Raw genomic sequence first — 24,904 nt, forward strand, 5'->3', positions numbered from 1 at the left:
GGGTTTGTACGTTCTCCCCGTGACAAGTGCGAGTTTTCTCCAGGAGTTCTGGTTTCCTCCCACACTCCAAAGGCGTACAGGTTCGTAGGTGAATTGGCTTTGGTAAAATTGTAAATTGTCCCCAGTGTGTGTTGGCACGTGGGGATTGCTGGTCGTCGTGGCCTAAGCGTTGTATCTCTAAACAAAATAAAAGATATATGGACTGTGGATTGACACCACTGGCCTTCCTTCCGTGCCAACCACACCATGTCCTGTCTCTTGTACTTATGGTATCACAGTTGGGGCAACAGCTAGAGGCATAGAGAGATACTGCGTGGAAACAGGCCCTTCGGCCCAACTTGCCCACACTGGCCAACATGTCCCAGCTACACTAGTCCCACCTGCCTGCGTTTAGCCCATATCCCTCCAAACCTGTCCTATCCATGCACCTGTCTAACTGTTTCTGAAACGTTGGGATAGTTCCAACCTCGACTACCTCCTCCGGCAGCTCCATACCCCCACCACCCTCTGTGTAAAACAAAAACATTGCCTGCCCACTCGCTCCACAGTTGCTGCCTGACCCGTCAAGTTCCTCCAGCACTTTGTGTTTTTCTTACAAATCCAAGCATCTGCAGTCTCTTGTGCCTCCATGCCTAGCGTGATATTCCATTAGAATAAATGGATTTTTGGCCACATTAAAATTGTAACCTTCCCGCTGTATATATTCCAGGCAGCACATGAAAGGGATTTTTGTTAACGTGAAAATATAAATGGCAATCAGCATCAAAGTGCTGACACACTCTGAGAATGGAGGAAATTAGCATTTTATTCAAGTAAAGAAATTAGTTAATGTAACAAGCACAGGAACAGCATTGCCAGGACATTATTCTTTGAATATCATTCCAATGCTACAATTGAATATAGAACTATTTTAATTCTGAGCATTTATTACTACAATGGTGCCACCTACTAAACGGAAACGAGAGACTTGGGAATAGAGTCACTTAACTTCCTTACAGAAGTTGATCAAATTGTTTAAATAAAAATGCAGACAAATGCAGAGGAGAAAAGAATGCAAAAGCAGGAAATATTATTAATTTAAATCTCCGTCCCCTTGCGACTGAAGACTATTCGATTCCGAGCCAGTTCTATGGGTTTTGACGAGCTTGATGTCGGAGGTTTGTGTGGGTCTTGCAGGTTCTGAGAGAGACAGGGGGTGGGGGCGGGGGTTGTGGGGGGTGAGGAGTGTTTTGTAACATTCTTGCTGATGACAAAGTAAAGGGCCTGTCCCACTGTACGAGGTAATTCAAGAGTTCCCCTGAGTTTTCCCCTGATTCGAACTCGGAGAATGTCCGTAGCGGGTCCGTAGGAGTTCGTGGATGTCCCGTAGCGGCTCGTACGAGTAACGGTGGGTACTCGGGAAATACGGTAAACTGGTGACCTTTTTTCAACACTGTGAAAAATGTCCACAAGTTAAAAAATACTTGTGATGAAAAGAATTGTTACTTTTTACTCGTACGAGCCGCTACGAGACATCCACGGACTCCGACGGACCCGCTACGGACATTCTCCGAGTTCGAATCAGGGGAAAACTCGGGAGAACTCTTGAATTACCTCGTACAGTGGGACAGGCCCTTTAGTCTTTAGAAATTTAGGCTTCAGAGGTACTGCGCAGAAACAGACCCTTCGGCCCACTGAGTCCACTCCGCCCAGTGACCACCCCGTACGCGAGCACAATCCTACGCTATTCTACACACTAAGGGCAATTTAGAATTTTACCCAAGCCAATTAACCTGTAAACCTGTACGTCTTTGGAGTGTGGGAGGAAACGGAAGCACCCGGAGAAAACCCACGTGGTCACGGGGCGAGCGTACAAACTCTGTACAGACAACACCCATCGACCAAATCGAACCCGGTTCCAGTTTCCTCCTCATTCCAAAGATACGCAGGCCCGTAGGTCAGTTGGTTTCTGAAAGTTGTCCCCAGCGTGTCGGATAGAACTGGTCCGTGGGTGATCGCTGGTCGGCATGGACTCGTTGGGCTGAAGGTCCTGTTTCCAGGCTGCCTCTCCAAACTAACAAACTATGAAAGTAAGCATGCAGGTACAGCAGGCAGTGAAGAAAGCGAATGGCATGATGGCCTTTATAACAAGAGGAATCGAATATAGGAGCAAAGAGGTCCTTCTGCAGTTGTACAGGGTCCGAGTGAGACCACACCTGGAGTATTGTGTGCAGTTTTGGTCCCCTAATTTGAGGAAGGACATTCTTGCTATTGAGGGAGTGCAGCGTAGGTTTACAAGGTTAATTCCCGGGATGGCGGGACTGTCATATGCTGAGAGAATGGAGCAGCTGGGCTTGTACACTCTGTAGTTTAGAAGAATGAGAGGGGATCTCATTGAAACATATAAGATTGTTTAGGGCTTGGACACACTAGAGGCAGGAAACATGTTCCCGATGATGGGGGAGTCCAGAACCAGGGGTCACAGTTTAAGAATAAGGAGTAAGCCATTTAGAACGGAGACGAGGAAACTCTTTTTCTCACAGAGAGTGGTGAGTCTGTGGAATTCTCTGCCTCAGAGGGCGGTGGAGGCAAGTTCTCTGGATACTTTCAAGAGAGAGCTAGATAGGGCTCTTAAAAATAGTGGAGTCAGGGGATATGGGGAGAAGGCAGGAACGGGGTACTGATTGGGGGTGATCAGCCATGATCACATTGAATGGCGGTGCTGGCCCGAAGGGCCGAATGGCCTACTCCTGCACCTATTGTCTATTGTCTAAACTAAACTAAACTTCAACTGGATTCTTCTGAAGAAGGGTCTCCGACCCGAAAAGTCACCCGTTCCTTCTCTCCAATGATGCTGCCTGCCCCGCTGAGTTACTCCAGCATTTTGTGTCTGTCTTCGGTGTAAACTGGCATCTGCGATTCCTTCCTAACACACTTCAACTGGACTCCATCATTTCCAAAGGTTGTATTCTTTTTCATTTGGCAAACAGCTAAGAAGGCCCAGGTGGCAGCCGGAATGGAAACAGTGTTATCAAACAGAGCCAAGGGCAACATCTCAGGGGATGAGCCGATTTTGAGATCTTCAAAGTGTTTCTTCAAGCAGGTGATGACCGGCTATCTACATTCAATCAGCTCTCCTCCATCTCCATTGGGCATTTGCATCAGAAACAACAGGAGCACAGTAGAAGTCACACAAACAGAACCAGACCCTTTGCCAAACTGTTCTTGGACGACTGTGCCTTTTCGTTTCGAGATACAACAGGGAAAAACAGGCCCTTCGGCCCACCGAGTCCACGCCGACCAGCGATCGCTCACTCATAAGAAACTTGGAACTGCAAGGAGAATGGCTGATCTTATGGTGTATGGGAGTAAACCGGAGTAGGTTTACTCCCATTTTAGGTGTACAAAATCGTGAGAAGAAATAACTCCGGTAAATGCACAGAGCCCTTTCAGCCCCTCGAGCCAGCACCGCCATTCAATGTGATCATGGCTGATCATCCACAATCAGTACCCCGTTCCTGCCTTCTCCCCCCATATCCCCTGACTCCGCTATCTTTAAGAGCCCTATCTAGCTCTCTCTTGAAAGCATCCAGAGAACCGGCCTCCACCGCCCTCTGAGGCAGAAAATTCCACAGACTCACAACTCTATGTGAGAAAAAGTGTTTCCTCATCTCCGTTCTAAAAGGATTATTCTCAAACTGTGGCCCCTGGTTCTGGACTCCCCCAACATCGGGGACATGTTTCCTGCCTCTAGCATGTCCAAACCCTTAATAATCTTCTATGTTAAATATCTCATCCTTCTAAATTCCAGAGTGTACAAGCCCAGCCGCTCCACTCTCTCAACATATGACAGTCCCGCCATCCCGGGAATTAACCTGGTGAACCAACGCTGCACTCCCTCAATAGCAAGAATGTCCTTCCTCAAACTCAGAGACCAAAACTGCATCATGACTTCCTGACCCTTACACTCATCGCCCCGATTAATGAAGGCAAGCATATCATACTCCTTTTTTACCACTCTCTCTCTCTACTTGAGTGGCCAGTATCAGGGAGTTATGGACCTGCCTGGCAGAAGGACCACACCTTGCTTTTCCACCAGTGGCACGTTGACAGGACCGACACTGAAAATGTCGAAGCCAGGAGCTGCAGATGCTGGTTTACTCAAGGAGAAACAGAGTACTGGAGGTGTGGGTCCGGCAGCATCTCTGGAGGATGTGGGTTGGTAACGTTTAGCGCTGTTTGTACAAGGCTCCCGACCCAAAAAGGTTCCTTAGAGGACCAGCACCAAGCCAATTCCTGGGGCGTTGATGGGCAGCAAGGTAGAGATGCCAGAGACACAGGTTCGATCCCGACTACGGGCGCTGCCTGTACGGAGTTTGCACGTTCTCCCCGTGACCTACGTGTGTTTTCTCCAAGATCTTCGGTTTCCTCCCGCACTCCAAAGAGCTGTAGGTTTGTAGGTTATTTGGGTTGGTAGCATTGCAAAATTGTCCCTAGTGTGTGTAGGGTAGTGTTAACGTGCGGGGAGGGGAGAACCGCTGGTCGACACGGACCCGGTGGGCCTGGTTCTGCACGGTGCCGCTGAAACGCGTTACTGCGGGTGTGTAGTGACACACACGTACCAGACAAGGACTACAGATCTCAGATGCAGCTGAGCAGGCCAGATGGGTTACTACAACACTTCATTAGTATCATGCACATCATTACTGAGAGTGGACTTCTAATTCCAGAATTATTTTATTAATTCTATCTAAATTGCCCAGCTGCCTTCGTGGGATTTGAAATCATTCCTTCCAGTCAATGATGCAGGCATTCAGATTGATGGAGTTTGGAAGGATAAGAGGGGATCTTATTGAAACATATAAGATTATTAAGGGTTTGGACACACTAGAGGCAGGAAACAAGTTCCCGATGTTGGGGGGGGGGGGGGGTCCAGAATCAGGGGCCACAGTTTAAGAATAAGGGATAGGCCATTTAGAGCGGAGATGAGTAAAACACTTTTTCTCACAGAGAGTTGCGAGTCTGTGGAATTCTCTGCCTCAGAGGGCGGTGGAGGCCGGTTCTCTGGATACTTTCAAGAGAGAGCTAGATAGGGCTCTTAAAGATAGCGGAGTCAGGAGATATGGGGAGAAGGCAGGAACGGGGTACAGATTGGGGATAATCAGCCATGATCACATTGAATGGCGGTGCTGGCTCAATGGGCCAAATGGCCTACTCCTGCACCTATTGTCTGTTGTCCATTGTAACAATGGTATACGGTTATGCCGTGCTGAATAAGTTTCTTTATGCATATCGCGCCTTACACAAAGTGAAGCACACAGCGTGTTTCAAACTGTAAGTTGAACATAGACATGTCCATAACTCCCACAGGGCAGCACAGTGGCGCAGCGGTAGAGTTGCTGCCTCACAGCGCCAGAGACCCGGGTTCGATCCCGACTACGGGCACCGTCTGTACAGAGTTTGTACGTTCTCCCCGTGACCTGCGTGGGTTTTCGATTTCTTCGAGATCTTCGATTTCTTCCCGCAGTCCAAAGACGTTCAGGTTTGTAGGTTAGTTGTCTTGGTGTGAATGTAGATTGTCCCTAGTGTGTGTAAGATAGTGTTATTGTGCGGGGGATCGCTGGTCGGCACGGACTCGGTAGAGGAAGGGCCCGTTTCCGCACTATATCTCTGAACTAAAGTCAGAACTAAGTCTGTACGGCAGTTCGTTGGATCCTAGCACTGTGGAAACAGCAGCTGGAAGTCTCTTGAACACAACAAGTAGCAACAATAGCAATGGACTTTGTTACTAGTAACTGACTGGTGCCCAGATACCACCCAGTAAAGACTCTGAAGGTGACATTGAAGGAAAGGTGAAATGTTTATATTGGCACCAGTAATAAATAATTTGCCCAGGACTCCCAGAAATTCTCCAACCGCATCGCATGGCTTTTTCTTATTAAAACTAATTCCCCCAAAAAAACGCTCTTGTCAAATCGATCAATAAATCTAATCATCTGTAAATCCTGTGGGCTGCTTTCCTCTCCTCCAACTTGGCACCGGCCACAGTCATTAGGTCCTTTCAAATTCATTACGGGAAGGCAATTTGCCAACAGAATTTTTCATCATCTCTCTCCGACAAAATTAAGCAAACAATGACTCAAGGAGCAGGGGCTCGCTCGGAAACACGCAACGAGCATTGGAGCTCGCAATTGGTGTGGCACAGTAGTTGGCCACCCACCAATGCAAAGTGATGTAGCCACTCTGCAACCCAGCGCAACTCCAGGGCTGAGCCTGTTGAACATGGAATGCTGAGGTACCCTCCGTGAAGGGTATAGTATTTGGATTTGATGTATAGGAGCAGAGAGGTTCTACTGCAGTTGTACAGGGTCTTGGTGAGAACACACCTGGAGTATTGCGTACAGTTTTGGTCTCCTAATCAGTGGAAAGACATTCTTGCCATAGAGGGAGTACAGAGAAGGTTCACCAGACTGATTCCTGGCATGTCAGGACTTTCATATGAAGAAAGACTGGATAGACTCGGCTTGTACTCGCTAGAATTTAGAAGATTGAGGGGGGATCTTATAGAAACATACAAAATTCTTAAGGGGTTGGACAGGCTAGATGCAGGAAGATTGTTCCCGATGTTGGGGAAGTCCAGAACAAGGGGTCACAGTTTAAGGATAAGGGGGAAATCTTTGAGGACGGAGATGAGAAAAACATTTTTCACACAGAGAGTGGTGAATCTCTGGAATTCTCTGCCACAGAAGGTAGTTGAGGCCAGTTCATTGGCTATGTTTAAGAGGGAGTTAGATGTGGCCCTTGTGGCTAAAGGGATCAGGGGGTATGGAGAGAATGCAGGTACAGGATACTGAGTTGGATGATCAGCCATGATCATATTGAATGGCGGTGCAGGCTTGAAGGGCCGAATGGCCTACTCCTGCACCTATTTTCTATGTTTCTATGTTTCTAAGGGTGGCCGAGAGAACCAAGGCACATTGAACACCCAAGTTATAAGCGGGAAGGAACTGCAGATGCTGGTTTGCACCGAAGATATCAGACACTAAATGCTGGAGTAAATGGGCCTGTCCCACTTGGCTGTCATTTGCGCGCCATTTACGCGACCTGTTAGCATGTGGGTAGCGCGGGACGGGCGCATGGAGTGGTGTGGGGGAGTGTGGAGTTGCGCGCGCTATCGCGCAGTGCTGCACTAAATCTTCGCGCGCCACAGGCCTGTCACGTAACTGATGGCCAAAGTGGGACAGGCCCAAGACCTGGCGCGGCGCAACGTCTCACCCCCAACAGCAGCAGAAGCCGGCAAACGATCGCCGAGCTCGGCCTGGGGCTCACGGCCGTTGCGGTCCGGATCCGCCCCCACTACTACTCCCAGATCGGGGCCAAGAAAATTGAAGATAGACACAAATTGCAGGTGTAACTCAGCGGGACCGGCAGCATTTCTGGAGAGAAGCAATGGGTGACGTTTCGGACAGACTGAAGAAGAGTCTCGACCCGAAACATCATCCATTCCTTCTCTCCAGAGATGCTGCCGGTCCCGCTGAGTTACTCCATCAATTTGTGTCTATCTACAAATGACGTCACGCGCTCCAGACGGCTGTGCGGACGCATGATGACGCGCGCGACTCGCAGAACCATCACTACCGGCCTGTCGCGTAAATGACGGCCAAGTGCGACAGGCCCTTGACTCAGCGTGGACAGGCAGCATCTCTGGAGAGAAGGGGGAGAAACGTTACCCATACCTTCTGTTCAGAGACATTCAGCTCAGTTCACATTCTTGTCATGTGTACCGAGGTACAACGTTGCGTGCTAAACAGGCAGCGGAAAGGCAGTACATGATTCCAATGAACAGCATGGATGTACATACATTAGATTAGATTAGATTAGATTTACTTTATTAATCCCCTTATTCAGGGGAAATTCAGATGTCCTTGCAGCACACTAATAAAAATATAACATAGCATTCAAGAAGTTCAACACCAAAACACAAAAACATCCCCCCACAGTGGGAACCACAGTGGGAAGGCACAAAGTCCAGTCCCCATCCTCTTGTCCACCCAGAGTCGGGCCTATTGAGGCCTCCACAGTCGCCGCCACGGCGCCCGATGTTCTCGCCGGGTGATGGTGCTCCGGCGTCGGGAGAACCCCCAGAGGCTTGGGGTGCCAGGAACGGCCGCCTTCCCACCGGAGACCGCGGCTTCCAAGCCAACAGACCGTGTTTGAAGGAGCTCCACACACTGGCGATCTCGGCGAGAGATCCCAGGCTCCGGGATGTAAAGTTCAGCGCCGCAGCTGGCCGCTCCACAGAACCGCGGCTCCACAATGTTCTCATCGGCGGTCCCAGCATACTGGAGTTCCAGCGCGGCGATCCAGGAAAGGCATCGCCCGCTCCGCAATAGCGCTCCAGCGCTGTGCCACCGCCAAAGCCGAGGTTCTGGCTATGTCCCCTCAGGAAACGTCGCTCCAGGACCCGCTGGTAGGCCGCGAGGACAGGTCGAAGGTGCTGCTCGGAGGAAGGCAGCCTCTCCGACCAGGTAGGGACTTGAAAAAGCAGTTTCCTCCTTCCCCCCCACCACCCCCCACACATAAAAAGATTAGACCCCCCGACTACACACTTTAACGTACTAAAAATAATAAAAAAGAAGTGAAAAGAACGGACAGCTGCAGGACAGGCAGCCGTACAGGACAGCGCCTGTACAGGACATACATGATAAGGGAATGACGTTTAGTGCGAGGTTAAGCCAGCAGATTCCGAGCAAGGATAGTCCGTGGGTCACCAATGAGGTCCATAGTAGCTCAGCACTGCTCTCTAGTTTAGATTAGAGAAACAGGGCAGAAACAGGCCCTTCGGCAAACCGATTACTCGCTGACCTGCGATCCCCGCACAGTAACACTATCCTGCACACACAAGGGACAATTTTTACATATACACCAAGCCAATTGCCCTACGTACCCGTACATCTTTGGAGTGTGGGAGGAAACCGAAGATCTCGAAGAAAATCCACACGGGTCACCGGGAGAACGTGCAAACTCCGCACAGACAGCACCCGTCGTCGGGATCGAACCCGGGTCTCCTGCGCTGCAAACGCTGTAAGGCAGCAACTCTACCGCTGCGCCACCGTGCCGCCCTGGTTGTGGTCGGATGGTTAAGTTAGAGACAATAGACAATAGGCGCAGGATTAGGCCACTCGGCCCTTCGAGCCAGCACCGCCATTCAATGTGATCATGGCTGATCATCCCCAATCAGTACCCCACTCCTGCCTTCTCCCCGTATCCCCTGACTCCGCTATCTTTAAGAGCCCTATCTAGCTCGCTGAGAAGAAACGGTCCCTGGATCTGCAGGTGAGTGTTTGCCTGTCCCGCTGAGTTACTCCAACATTTTCGTGTCCTACCCAAGATATAAGCTTCTAGTACAAGTAGCTGTCTGGGATATTAAGTAGAGGGACTTGTACTTACCACGACATACGTTACAACATCTGTTCTCCGGCTGAATGCGTTCATGCGTTGGACAGTCTAGCGGAGGGCAGGTCTCGTGGACAATGGCCATTGTTCGATTCTGTCAAGCATTAATCAAACCCATTATTAAACCAATATCTCCTCAACTGGCTGGGAAGAATATTATTTATTACACATCAATAAAACATATATTGAAACATATAAGATTATTAAGGGCTTGGACACGCTAGAGGCAGGAAACATGTTCCCGATGTTGGGGGAGTCCAGAACCAGGGGCCACAGTTTAAGAATAAGGGGTAAGCCATTTGGAACGGCGACGAGGAAACACTTTTTCTCACAGAGAGTTGTGAGTCTGTGGATTTCTCTGCCTCAGAGGGTGGTGGAGGCCGGTTCTCTGGATACTTTCAAGGGAGAGCTAGATAGGGGTCTTAAAGATAGCGGAGTCAGGGATATGGGGAGAAGGCAGGAACGGGGTACTGATTGGGGATGATCAGCCATGATCACTTTATGGCACATCATTTTTACCGATGATTTAAGCTTGGAATGTGTATTTCCGATGCCTTTTTAAAAAAAAAATAATAACTTGTTAATTTTCTGGAAGTATAACATTCTTTACAGGCAAAATTGTTGGTATTTAAAATTCGGCTCGAAGGGCCTGTAGTCTATTGTCTAAAATGCAATCTCATGCGAACTCACTAATAGACAGAGCTTCTTGTAGAATACAGAACAAAGATACATAGACAATAGGTGCAGGAGGAGGCCATTCAGCCCTTCGAGCCACCACTGCCATTCAACATGATCGTGGCTGACCATCCACAATCAGTACCCCGTTCCTGTTTTCACCCCATACCCCTTGATTCCGCTATCCCTAAGAGCTCTCTACCTAACCCTCTTTTGAATGCATCCATTGAATGAATCGGCCTCACTGCCTTCTGAGGCAGAGAATTCCACAAATTCACAACTCTCTGGGTGAAAAAGTGTTTCCTCATCTCCGTTCTAAATGGCCGACCCCTTATTCAAATACCTTAAAGATTACTGCAGGAACATTAAGCAACTGTTACAAATGATTGCCGTTGAACCAGCCTGCGTGGCAATGCTTTAGTTTTCAATGCAAATTGGGTGACAGGAAGGAAAGATAGAAGTGTACCGATAAACAAATTAAACAATCCCTGAACGCTAAACAGAATAATAATTGTGCCAAATTATTTCTCAAAGAATTGATGAATTGGAAACATTACAATCCAGCAGTTCAGTGACCAGATTATTCAATAGACAATAGATGCAAGAGTAGGCCATTCAGCCCTTCGAGCCAGCACCGCCATTCAATGTGATCATCCCCAATCAGTACCCCGTTCCTGCCTTCTCCCCATATCTCCTGACTCCGCTATCTTTAAGAGCTCTATCTTGTTCTCTCTTGAAAGTATCCAGAGAACCAGCCTCCACCGCCCTCTGAGGCAGAGAATTCCACAGACTCACCACTCTCTGTGCGAAGAAGTGTTTCCTCGTCTCCATTCTAAATGGCTTACCCCTTATTCTTAAACTGTGGCCCCTGGTTCTGGACTCCCCCAACATCGGGAACATGTTTCCTGCCTCTAGCGTGTCCAAACCCTTACCAATCTTATATGTTTCAATAAAATTGCACCTTTTAGAGGCTACAAAATAATATTAAACTACTCAGCCACAGTGAAGTGTTATCAGGCAACTGAACCATCCTGTCACCAACTAAGGAGCGGTCCTGACCTACCATCTACCTCATTGGAGACCCTCGGACTATCTTTGATCGGACTTTACTGGCTTTACCTTGCACTAAAAGTGATTCCCTTATCATGTATCTATGAACTGTAAATGGCTCGATTGTAATCATGCATTGTCTTTCCTTGTGGCCCTTGTGGCTAAGGGGATCAGAGGGTATGGAGAGAAGGCAGGTACGGGATACTGAGTTGGATGATCAGCCATGATCATATTGAATGGCGGTGCAGGCTCGAAGGGCCGAATGGCCTACTCCTGCACCTAATTTCTATGTTTCTATGTTACCGCTGCCTGGTTAATAGACAATAGGCAATAGGTGTAGGAGTAGGTCATTCGACCCTTCGAGCCAGCACCACCATTCAATGTGATCACGGCTGATCATCCACAATCAGTACCCCGTTCCTGCCTTCTCCCCATATCCCCTGACTCGGCATCAAAAGCTTTTCACTGTACCTCAGCACACATGACAATAATAATTGATTGAAACATCCTGACAGCAGTAAGATCCGTTTGCTAATCTCTCTCAGGTGAAGACCAGGACTACTATCAAGTGAGCTTTTAGTTTAGTTTAGAGATACAGCACGGAAACAGGCCCTTCGGCCCACCGAGTCCGTGCCTAACACAATTCTACCACACACTAGGGAAAATTTACATTTTGTACCAAGCCAACAATCCTGTATGTGTGGGAGGAAGACAAAGATCTCGGAGAGAATATCACGTGGTCCCAGGGAGAAGGTACAAACTCCATATAGACAAGACCCGTAGTCGGGATCGAACCCGGGTCTCTGTAAGCCGCTGCACGGCGGCAATTCTACCGCTGTGCCGGCTGTACAGCCGCCCGTGGCCTATGAGATTAAATCGGCAAGATCATCAAATAAACTTTCTTAACGGGACATTTCGTCTGGTTTTAAATGTTCAACATGTAATTGCTATTGACTATGTTGTTGTAACAGTGCAATAGTCTGCACAGCGTGATGTACAGTACTGGAAACCATGACTTGAAGAGTATTGCGTTGAAATCAACTATGTGTGACAAGTCAAACTGTGATGGTGCTGTAGCAATCTAGTTCTGAAATCCAATTATTTAAGAGAAGATTAGAAAAACTAGAATGTACAGGAGCAGTTTAATGAAGGAAAAAGGGACTTGCTTCAGTCAAAAACAAGTAATAGATCGGTATTCAGATGGCCAGAATGCAAGAATAAAGGGCCTGTCCCACTTACATGTCCTTAGCACGCAAATTACGCGACCTCGTGGTTGCGTTGAGGCGCAAGGGCATCGTAGGGCCACGCGGGGCCGGTCCCACTTAGAAGCGCGGAGGGGTATGTAGTTATGCGTGACATCGCGCGGGGCTACGAAATTTTAGTAGTGAACGAAATCTTTGCGCGCTGACGGCCTGTTGTGTAACTGACGGTCAAAGTGGGACAGGCCCAAGACCCTGGTGCGACGTAACGTCTCACCTCCAGCAGAAGCAGGCAAACGATCGCCGAGCTCGGCCTGAGACTCACGGCCATGGCGGTCCGGATCCGCCCCCACTTCTACTCCCAGAGCGGGGCCAAGAAAATTGAAGATAAACACAAAATGCAGGAGTAACTCAGCGGGACCGGCAGCATCTCTGGAGAGAAGGAATGGATGAAGTTTCAAGTCAAGACCCTTCTTTTCAGACTGAAGAAGAGTCTCGACACGAAACGTCACCCATTGCTTCTCTTCAGAGATGCTGCCGGTCCCGCTGAGTTACTCCAGCTTTGTGTCCATCTTCAAATGACGTCACGCGCTCCGGACGGCTGTGTGTACGCATGTAATCGCGCGCGACCTTCGCAGGACCGTCGCTGCTCAACGCGACCACGAGGTCGCGTAATTTGCGTGCCATGGACACGTAAGTGGGACAGGCCCTTTAGTGTAGAGGAGGTTTGTCAGAAAGAGGTTGGACACTCCAGGGCTGTCCACACCCCAATGTCAGAGATTAAGGGAATATATTTCTTAGGGAGAGTGTTTGATGCATCAGAAGAAGAAGTTTATTGGCCAAGTATTCACATACAAGCAATTTGCCTTGGTGCTCCGCTTGCATAGTGACATGTGATCAAGAAATGAAATGACCTACTTTGGACGAATAATGGGCCTGTCCCACCGAGGCGATTTTTAGGCGACTGCCGGCGAATACGACAATGGAATTCACCAAAGTCAGCACTGGCTAGAATCTATGACATCGTGGCGGTAACCTACATTAACCTGGCGACAACCTACGACCACACCTACGTCAAGCTACGCTCATTGGCGTCAAACCCACTGTCGCCGAAATTTTTTGAACATGTTGAAAATCCAGCGGCGACCAGAAAGACGATTGAGGAGACGACTCACGACCATACAGGCAACACCCTGGCAACCATGTAGCGACAGCCTAGTCGCCTAAAAAATCATCTAAGTGGGACAGGCCCATAAGAGATGCAGATGAAACACCTTTAAAAGGCATTTGGACAGGTACGTGGATAGGAAAAAGTTTGGAGGGATATGGGCCAAATGCAGGCAGGCAGGACTGTGTAGATGGGGCATGTTAGTCAGCTGTATCTCTAAACTAAAACAAAAATAAACAAAGTTGGGCCGAAGGGCCTGCTTCCCTGTTGAAGGAGCAGTGAGATTCTAGGATCCAGGAACTGTAATGACAGAAAACACTAAAAAATTTAAAAAGCAAGTAGGTTGATGGCTTATTATGTGTGTTGGGTCATGCAAGTGTACGGCATGATCGCTGGTCGGCATGGACCCGGTGGGCCGAAGGGCCTATTTCCGCGCTGTATCTCTACAGTCTAAAGTCTAAAGAGCCAAAGACATCAGCTTCGGCGTCAGCTATTCTGTTTATGTGTTATCACCAAGGACATTTTACAGGGAGGGTAGCCTGTTTTCAGGCAAACAAGATGAGATTTCTCTCAGCACCGAAGTAGAAAATCATTTTCACTTAATTTAATGGTGAGTGGCTGTCAAGTGGAAACTTCATCAATTGTACCTGGGGGGAGACTGAGTGGAAAACTGATCATAATGAGTGCCTCTCTGCAGCCATTATTAATTGTACATTCTCAAGTTGTCTGGATTTTTAATCAGCGTGATTTACTTTGAATTAGGTGATTGGGATTTAGAAAACACAATTCACCAAGGAATGGTTGCTCTGGACTACACACACTAATATTGTTATTATTGCACCATTATTGTTTGTTTGTTATGTGCATGCATGTGTGCATGTGTGTATATATGATTATATATGTGTATACATATATATATGTACACACACACACATATATTTATGCACCTATATATATGCATATATCTATACAAACACATGTATATATGTGTGCATGCTCGTGTGTGTATTTATATATGTTGTGTGTACACAAAAACATGTGTGTATATGTATATATGTTTATATGTGTATATATGTACCGATATGTATATAAACGTGTGTATGCAAATATATGCGTGTGTGTGTGTTTGTTTGTGTTTGTGTGTGTGTGTGTGTGTGTGTGTGTGTGTGTGTAGAGTGTGTGTGTGTGTGTGTGTGTGTGTGTGTGTGTGTGTGTGTGTGTGTGTGTGTGTGTGTGTGTGTGTGTGTGTGTGTGTGTGTGTGTGTGTGTGTGTGTGTATGTGTGTGCTGTGTTAGTGTGTGTGTGTATGTTAGTGGGTGTGTGTGTATGTGTGGGTGTGTATGTGTTAGTGTGTGTGTATGTGTGTTAGTGTGTGTGTGTGTGTGTGTGTGTGTTTGTATAAATACATGATAATCTGTATATATCTGTACATGTGAGTGTGTGTGTGTATATATACACACACTGAACCTTTTGTTTCTCGTTTATCATATTGTTACAGTGTACTATGTCTCCATATTCAGTTGTGCCGCTGCCAGTAAGAATGTCGTTGTTTCTCTCAGGGACACATGACAATAAGACACTCGTGGCTCATTTGACGCAATGTAATACTCACTCTGCATTCGCGGCACTTGGATTTCAAAGCGCGTTGACCTTCGGCGAGCTGCCGACCCCCGTAGAGACAGATCGCTGCGGAGTCAAGCACAATAGAATCTCTTTATGCACAATCCGTCAGATACTGTGTGTGGGGGGGGGGGGGGGGGGGGGGGGGGGGGGGGGTTGGGGGTTGGGGGGTTGGGGGAGGGGGGTGGAATAACACCTCACATAATCACGTTGGCACACTGTCAGGTAACGTTAACACTGCTGCGGTTTGTTAGCGGCAAAGAAATGCAAAACCTTAACGTGGACAAGGGAATAAAAATCACCTGCCAGAGAGCAAATGGTGAAGACACAATCTTACACAGTGTGTTTACACAGCGTGTGTTAGATTTACATAGACAATAGGAGTAGGAGTAGGCCATTCGGCCCTTCGAGCCAGCAGAAAGTTGTGACCACTGCCCAGTCCATCATCGGCTCTGACCTCCCCACCATCGAAGGCATCTATCGCAGTCGCTGCCTCAAAAAGGCAGCCAACATCATCAAGGACCCACACCATCCTGGCCACACACTCATCTCTCCGCTAACAGGTACAGGAGCCTGAAATCTGTTACATCCAGGTTCAGGAACAGCATCTTCCCCACAGCCATCAGGCTATTAAACTCACCAACAAACAGACTCTGAACTGTAACAGCCTCTTGCACTTTATCTGCCTATTTATGTGTATATTGAACTGAACTGTTCTGTATTTATGCTTACAATATTCTGTTGTGCTGCAGCAAGCAAGAATTTCATTGTCCTATCTGGGACACATGACAATAAACTCTCTTGACTTGAATTAAGTATATGATGATCATGGCTGATCATCCACAATCAGTACCCCTTTCTGGATTTCTCTCCATTTCCCTTGATTCCTTTAGCCCTGAGAGCTCAATCTAAAGGGCCTGTCCCACTTGCCGATTTTTTCAGCGACTGCCGGCATCATTGACACGTATCTGGCCACCGAAAAATTTGCAACTGATATGATATATGATATGAATAGAGGGCATTTTGTTCCATTGGGTCTGGAATGGGCTGGGGTGTCACGTTGTCGATGAACATGCAGATCAGATCACTCCTGGAATCCTTTGCTCTATCGTACTGGAACGACCTGCTGCAGGTACAGTACAAACACTCCGAAGGAGAGAAACACAATTATAAAATTCCCCGCGGCATTGAATAAGGACATGTTTCTATACCCCTGACCTCTACGTTATTTCATGGACATCCTCGATGGAGAACATAGACTGAACACTAATTCGCAGTGATGTAACCTGCCTTCTATTACGAAAAGGAATAGCGGACGTCTTGGGCCGAGACCCTTCCGAAACATCACCCATGCCTTCTCTCCAGAGACGCTGCCTGTCCCGCTGAGCTACTCCAGCTTTTTGTGTCTAGCTTTGGAGTAAACCAGCATCTGCAGTTCCTTCCTACACTAATTTGCTTTTAATCTACAATACCGGGCAATAAACGGAAATAATCATTAGGTGATCGGAGAAGATTTAGGCCATTTTGCCCATCAAGTCTACTCTGCCATTCAATCACGGCTGATCTATCTCTCCCTCCAAACCCCATTCTCTTGCCCTTGACCCAGTCAGTCATTAATAAATTGTGGGAAGGAACTGCAGATGCTGGTTTTAACCGAAGATAGACACAAAAAGCTGGAGTAACTCAGCGGGACAGGCAGCGTCTCTGGAGCGAAGGAATGGGTGACGTTTCGAGTTCAGACTGGTTAGGGGGATAAGGGAAACGAGAGACATAGACGGTGATGTGGAAAGATGAAATGACAATGATGATGAAGCAAGCAGGCCATTGTTGGATGTTTGTTGGGTCGTTATTTTTTCTCATCATCTCCCTGGATTTTGAAATGTTCAAAATCTTTTGGCGACACTGATATGATGCCGGCAGTGGTGTTGAGGCCAGTTCGTTATCCACCATACAAGAGTCGCCGAAAAAAATCGCCAAGTTGGACAGGCCCTTGACACTTTAAAATATGCCTGGAAAAAAATCAAAGATACACACAAAAATCTGGAGTTTCTCAGGTCAGGCAGCATTATCTCTGGAGAAAAGGAATAGGTGACATTTCGCATCGAGACTGATCTTCAGACTGAGAGTCAAGGGAAAGGGAAATGAGAGATATAAACGGTGATATAGAGATATAGAGAACGAATGAATGAAAGATATGCAAACAAGAAACAATGGCAGAGGAAACAGGCCATTGTTAACAGTGGGCTAGGTGAAAACGAATTACAGACAATGAAACTCAACAAGATGACTGAAGCTAGCACGACTCAGGTGGGGGAGGGATGGAGAGAGAGAGGGACACAAAAGTTACTTGAAGTTAGAGAAATGAATATTCATACCGCTGGGTTGTAAGGGAGAGTAGGAAGAAGAGCCTCGACCCAAAACGTCACCCATTCCTTCTCTCCGGAGATGCTGCCTGACCCGCTGAGTTACTCCAACATTCTGGGTCTATCCACTGGGTTGGAAGCTACCCAAGCAAAATATGAGGTGCTGTTCCTCCAATTCACATTGGGCCCAGGACGGAAAGGTCAGTTTGGGAATGGGAGGGGCAGTTGACCTCGTTGGAAACCGGCTGATCAGGTGGGGCCAGGTAGGCTGAGCGAAGGTGTCATAGGTTCAAAGTTATAAGCAACAAATTTTGGCAATGTTAGATACTCATTTTTTTTTTAAATCCAGAAGATAATGAATAGCTTGTGAGGAAATCTATTGATGGCAAGGTGACAGCACTACTCTGACAAAAAGCCAGGCTTTTAATGAGGAGATCACCACAGGAGGTCCTGAACGGCAATACCAAATGTGCTAAAGAGACTTCATCAGCCAAACTAACTTTGCCATCTTCCTATGGGTTATGCAACCTCCTGCTTACACTAACACGGTCTCACTCCATGCAGGAGACAATGACATTGAAGGCACTGAAAACCAAAACAGTGTTTTCTCCGGGTGCTCTGGTTTCCTTCCACGTCCCAAAGACTGTGCAGGTTCGAAGATTAATTAGTTTAGATTAAAATTACAGCGCAGAAACAGGCTCTTCGGCCCACCGAGTCCACGCCGACAAGCGATCCCCATACACTAGCACTATCCTACACACACTAGGGACAACTTTTAATTTTTACCAAAACCAATTAACCTGTATGTCTTGGCGGCAGAGACCTGGGTTCGATCCTGACTACGGGCGCTGTTTGTACGCAATATGTATGTTCTCCCCCTGATCGTGTGAGTTTCTTCCAGTTGCTCCGGTTTCTTCCCACATTCCAAAAAGGTGCAGGCTTGTAGATTAATTGGTCTGTGTTGTAAATTATCCCTGGTGTACAGGGTGACAAAAGGCTTTTTTTCCCTTCTCTCCATAGATGCTGCTGTGCCCGCTGAGTTTCTCCAGCACTTTTGTCTACCTTCGATTTTCCAGCATCTGCAGTTCCTTCTTAAATACAAGGTGATCGCTGGTCGGCGTGGACTCGGTGGGCCGAAGGGCCTGTCTCCATGCTGCATCATTAAACTAATTATTCTAAGGCTGGGGTGAAGGAAAGAGCGTTAACGTCGATCGCGGCCCTGTTTCCACCACCACGCACAAGAAGCACAAGAAGCGACAAGACAGACACCATTGTATGCAGATGCCGAGAAATGTGCTCAACTCTGGCTACGACACGCATGACATGCGGAGGCTGCAGCGAATCGTCCGATCAGCTGAGAAGGTTATTGGCTGCAACCTTCCCTCCATTGACGAACTGTACACTGCAAGGGCCAGGAAGCGAGCGGGCAAGATCATCTCTGTCCCCTCTCACCCTGCTAAACTCTTTGAATCACTTCCCTCTGGAAGGCGACTCCGGACTGTCGAAGCTGCCACAGCCAGACGCAAAAACAGCTTTTTCCATGAGTAGTAGCTCTACTTAATAACCAAAAATCTGTAGCCTCCTTTTGCTCTGGTATTTTATTTAATTCACATGTTTAATCGATAATGTTTTATTATTAATGTTTAATGTTTTATGTGTCATTCGTAACTGTCACTGTATGTCATGTTGTCCCTTGCGGGCGGAGCACCAAGGCAAATTCCTTGTATGTGAATACTTGGCCAATAAAATTATTCATTCATTCATTCATTCACAACTTCTAATCTTGTGTGTGGATTCGGCAAGAAGAAGAAGATTCTAAGACTAAATTTGACCCGAAATGTCACCTGTCCATGTTCTCCAGTGATGCTGCCTGACGCACTGAGTTACTCCAAGACTTTGTGTCCTTTTATGTAAACCAGCACCTTGCAGTTCCTTGTTTCCGCCTAAAGGGCCTGTCCCACTTGGGCGTCATTTGCGCGTCACGCAGATGGCGGGCGAAGATTTAGTGCATCCCAAAATCCCGAGGCGCCGCGCGTGACCACGCGTCACTGCCTACGTCACCACGCACCATGCGCGTATAATGCGCACCGTGCGCGCATCACGTACGCGTCTTGACGCGTAAATTATGTCACGTAAATGACACACAAATGACGCCATTTATTCCAAATAAGTTCCAGTCAGGCGAATTTGTTTTGTTATATATAAACCTTGTAAAAAAAGCCAGTTGTCATAAGAATTACTACTATTTTATGGTGCATATTGATTATCAGTATATCAGAGCAGCATGAAACATCATGTTAACCCACTAAATCTCAATGCTCTCTCCATTATTGTATCGCTAATTACTTCCCCAGTCACAGTGACTGTTGCCTGCTTCTGACTGCCATTGTTCATGGAATGTATGTGTAGTAATATTATACGGAACATCATTCTATTTTTATTAAACATTCTGAACAGTGCTAGATGCACAGAGTCTCTTGCCCAGAGTAGGGGAATCGAGGACTATAGGTTTAAGGTGAAGGGGAAAAGATCAACTAGGAAACCGAGGGCTAACTTTTTCACACAGAAGGTGGTGGGTGGATGGAACATGCTGCCAGAGGAGGTCGTTGTGACAGGGACTATCCCAACATTTAAGAAACAGCTATACATGGATATAGACACCAAAAGCCAGAGTAACTCAGCGGGCCAGGCAGCAACTCTGGAGAGAAGGAATGGGTGACGTTTCTTCAGACTGGTTAGGGATAAGGGAAATGAGAGATATAGATGGTGATGAAGAGAGATAAAGAACAATGAAAGAAAGATATGCAGAAAAGTAACAATGATAAAGGCCATTGTTAGCCACGAGCCACATTTTCCCATCTCCACCCCTTTCCACCTTCCGCAGAGCCGTTCCCTCCGCAACTCCTCTGGTTAACTCATCCCTTCCCACCCAAACCACCCCCCTCCCCAGGTACCTTCCCCTGCAACCGCGGAAGATGCAACACCTGTCGCTATACCTCCCCCCTCTACTCTGTCCAGGGACCCCGACAGTCCATTCAGGTTAGGCAGAGGTTCACTTGCACCTCCTCCAACCTCATCTACAGTATCCCTTATTCAAGATGTGGACTCTCATACGTCGGCGAGACCAAACGTAGACTGGGCGATCGTTTTGCGGAACACCTTCGCTCGACCCGCCTGAACCAACCTGATCTCCCGTTTGCTGGACATTTTAATTCTCCTTCCCATTCCTACACAGACCTTTCTGTCCTCGGTCTCCTCCATTGTCAGGGTGAGGCTAAACACAAATTGGAGGAAAAGTATCTCATATGTCGCTTGGGCAGCTTACAGCCCAGTGGGATGAATATTGATTTGTAAAGGGCCTGTCCCACTTGGCTGTCATTTGCGCGTCACGCAGATGGCGTGCGAAGATTTTGTACGTCACGAAATCCTGGGACACAGCGCGTTGCCTCGCGTCACTGCCTATGTCATCACGCACCATGCGCGCATCACGTGCGTGTCACGTAAATGATGTCACATAAATGATGCCGCATAAATCCCAGACTGATTCCTGGGATGTCAGGACTGTCTTATGAAGAAAGACTGGATAGACTTGGTTTATACTCTCTAGAATTTAGGAGATTGAGAGGGGATCTTATAGAAACTTACAAAATTCTTAAGGGGTTGGACAGGCTAGATGCAGGAAGATTGCTCCCGATGTTGGGGAAGTCCAGGACAAGGGGTCACAGCTTAAGGATAAGGGGGAAATCCTTTAAAACCGAGATGAGAAGAACTTTTTTCACACAGAGAGTGGTGAATCTCTGGAACTCTCTGCCACAGAGGGTAGTCGAGGCCAGTTCATTGGCTATATTTAAGAGGGAGTTAGATGTGGCCCTTGTGGCTAAGGGGATCAGAGGGTATGGAGAGAAGGCAGGTACGGGATACTGAGTTGGATGATCAGCCATGTTCATATTGAATGGCGGTGCAGGCTCGAAGGGCCGAATGGCCTACTCCTGCACCTAATTTCTATGTTTCTATATGCAAATGACGGCCAAGTGGGACAGGCCCTTAAGGCAGCAACTCTACCGCTGCGCCACCATTAACGTGGTTGAGGCTAGTCACTGCATGGGCGTGATATATCACGCTACTCTTTAGTCTTCATGGAGATAATCTCACATTTGGAGGAATTTATTCATTTTGAGATTTCTTGGAAGACTACCAACGTTCCATCATTATAGTTGCAACCGAAAGAAAGCGCAGCATTCATTATAATCTCAGCAGATGTCAAATATAATAAAATATACCGGGTTACATCTAATTTAGCAAAAATCAATGAATTTGAAAAAGGAGGTCGAAGGGGGCACCCGAACATGCCGTAATTAAAATGAATTCATATAGACACAAGTGATTAAAATGGAGCAGCAATGAGGAATATTTAGAGTGATACAGCGTGGAACCAGGCCCTTCGGCCCAACTTACCCACACTGGCCAACTGCCCCAGCTACACTAGTCCCACCCGCCTGCATTTGGTCCATATCCCTCCAAACTTATCCTATCCAGGTACCTGTCTAACTGTTTCTTAAACGTTGGGATAGTCCCAGCCTCAACCACCTCCTCTGGCAGCTCGTTCCATACACACACTGCCCTTTGTGTGAAAAAGTTATCCCTCAGGTTCCTATTAAATCTTTTCCCCCTCACCTTGAACCTAGGTGCTCTGGTCCTCGAATCCTATTACTCTGGGCAAGAGACTCTGTGCAACTACCCGATCTATTCCTCTCATGATTGTATACACCTCTACAAGATCACACCTCATCCTCCTGCGCTCCAAGGCATAGAGACCCAGCTTGGTCAACCTTTTTTGGACCAATTTGGAAGAAGCAAGTTGGTAAAGCAGTGTGGACTAACGTTGAACAAGTACCTGGATCACAAGATGCTCCCTGAAACTCCATAACCACCTCCAATACATAACACACACAAAATGGTTGCCTGTCCCAGCTGAGTTACTCCAGCATTTTGTGTCTATTTTCGGTGTAAACCAGCATCTGCAGTTCCTTCTTGCCCATACTATCTGAAGAAGTGTCCAGACCCGAAACGTCACCTATTCGTGTTGCCCGGAGATGACCCGCTGAGTTACTCCAGCACGTTGTGTCTTTGTTTTGCAGGCCAGCACCTGCAGTTTCTCATGTCTCCACCCACTGTGTTGAGGCTTGCTGACAGGAGTGGACCTTCCCAAAGCACTGCAGACTGCAGGAGGTCTCGGGAGAGTGGAGAGACGAAGAGGAAGGAGGCCACTGGTGATGAGGGATGCGAGGAGTGGGCTAGCACGAGAGGGACCGGAGTATTGGTATAGTTTAGTTTAGAGATACAGTGCGGAATCAGGCCCTTCGGCCCACCGAGTCCCTGCCGACCAGCGATCCCCGCACACTAACAGTATCCTACACACACTAGGGACAATTTACACACACACGCACTGAGCCAATTAACCTACAAACCTGTACGTCTTTGGGGTGTGGGAGGAAACAGAAGATCTCGGAGAAAACCCACGCAGGTCACGGGGAGAACGTAAAAACTCCGTACAGACAGCACCCGTAATCGAGATCGAACCCGGGTCTCCGGCGCTGCATTCGCTGTTAGGCGGCAACTCTACCGCTGCGCCACCGTGACCGCCGTATTGCCTCCGGCGACTTCAAGGTTGGCTGCAGGGGGCAACCACCCCCCAGGACACGGAGGCTGTCGGGCGGGCAGGAGGGCGGGGAGAGGGACGTGGGCTGGCGGGCCGAGCCGGTCGAGGGTGGCGGTGGAGGCCCTGCAGTAGCCTGGAGCTCGCCTGGATTGCCAGCCACTCCAGTACAATGTGGAGAGGATGTTTCCACTAGTGGGAGAGTCTAGGACTAGAGGTCACAGCCTCAGAATTAAAGGGCGCTCTTTTAGAAAAGAGGTGAGGAGGAACTTCTTTAGTCAGAGGGTAGTTAATCTGTGGAATTCTTTGCCACAGACGGCTGTGGAGGCCAAGTGTGGATAGTTTTAAGGCAGAGATAGATAGATTCTTGATTAGAACGGGTGTCAAGGGTTATGGGGAGAAGGCAGGAAAATGGGAACAGGAGGTAGAGACCAGCCATGATTGAATGGCAGAGTGGACTCGATGGGCCGAATGGCCAAATTCTACTCATATAACTTGAGAATTGGTGAGCGGGTGGACCGGACTTTGGATATTGTTAAAATAATATCCATTCTTCAACCTAAACTTGAAGAGTTAAGGGCCTGTCCCACTGTGCGAGGTAATTCAAGGGCTCTCCCGGTTTAAAAAAAAAATCAAACTCGTGGTAAGCACGTAGAATGTACGCAGCGGGTACGTCGGAGCTCGGGGACGTCTCTTAGCGGCTCGTAACGCTAACGGCAGGTACTCGGGAAACGCGGTAATCTCGGGAAGGCTCGTGAAGATTTCCAACATGTTGAAAAATGTCCACGAGAGCCCCGAGTACCCACGAGCGGCCATTACCGTAATTCTCCGAGTTCGAATCAGGGGAAACTCGGGAGAACTCTTGAATTAGCTCGTACAGTGGGACAGGGCCCACTATGCTGCACACGGGATGTAAGAAAACAAAGTAATAATGTTGATTTTGGGAGAATTTATTCAATCTTTGTTTGCCCCTACTGAGTAGGTAGGTTGATATAGCAAACACTGCCTGCTTCAGTTTTGACCAGACGCTGGCAAAACTCCTGATGACGGACAAAATCAATTTTACAAACACCGTATTGTAACATTAAATGACCCAACTTTCCACCCTCAGCCCCCTCCCTCCCCCCCTTCCAGATACTCCTTCAAAATTACTTCTTCAGCAAAGTTTTTCTGTTGTGACATGGTTTTGTGGTTTATAGGTTAATATCGCTTTGAAATGATTTTGGATGCTTCAGTTCATTAAAGCCTGCAGTGAGGCAAAACTGACTGTTGTGCAAGGGAAAAGATGTAATTATGATGTGGTGTAATCTTTGCAGGGTGCTCATGCCAGTCATACAAGCGTCGCACTGCCGTTTAGCATTTGTGGATGATATTAGAACAATAGACAATAGACAACACAAAAATGCTGGAGAAACTCAGCGGGTGCAGCAGCATCTATAGATGCTGCTGCACCCGCTGAGTTTCTCCAGCATTTTTGTCTACCTTCGATTTTCCAGCATCTGCAGTTCCTTCTTAAAGACAATAGACAATAGGTGCAGGAGGAGGACATTCGGCCCTTCGAGCCAGCACCGCCATTCAATGTGATCATGGCTGATCATCCGCAATCAGTACCCCGTTCCTGCCTTCTCCCCATATCCCCTGACTCCGCTATCTTTAAGAGCCCTATCAAGCTCTCTCTTGAAAGCATCCAGAGAACTGGCCTCCACCGCCCTCCGAGGCAGAGAATTCCACACTCACC

At 47.8% G+C, this 24,904-nt stretch overlaps 1 protein-coding gene across 1 annotated transcript in view; it reads right to left on the reverse strand.

Annotated features, from left to right (window-relative positions):
- LOC116984381 (protein kinase C-binding protein NELL1-like) overlaps positions 1–24,904 on the reverse strand; it is a 170,965-nt gene that overhangs the window by 5,398 nt on the left and 140,663 nt on the right. The window contains exons 10-11 of the mRNA XM_033038539.1: positions 15,140–15,213; positions 9,430–9,529 (exon numbers count right to left, since the gene is read on the reverse strand). Of these exons, the coding sequence (XP_032894430.1) occupies positions 9,430–9,529; positions 15,140–15,213 (174 nt within the window). The remainder of the gene's footprint in view (positions 1–9,429; positions 9,530–15,139; positions 15,214–24,904) is intronic.

The sequence above is a fragment of the Amblyraja radiata genome, chromosome 20 (assembly GCF_010909765.2).
Source record: "Amblyraja radiata isolate CabotCenter1 chromosome 20, sAmbRad1.1.pri, whole genome shotgun sequence".
NCBI classification, from domain to species: Eukaryota; Metazoa; Chordata; class Chondrichthyes; order Rajiformes; family Rajidae; genus Amblyraja; species Amblyraja radiata.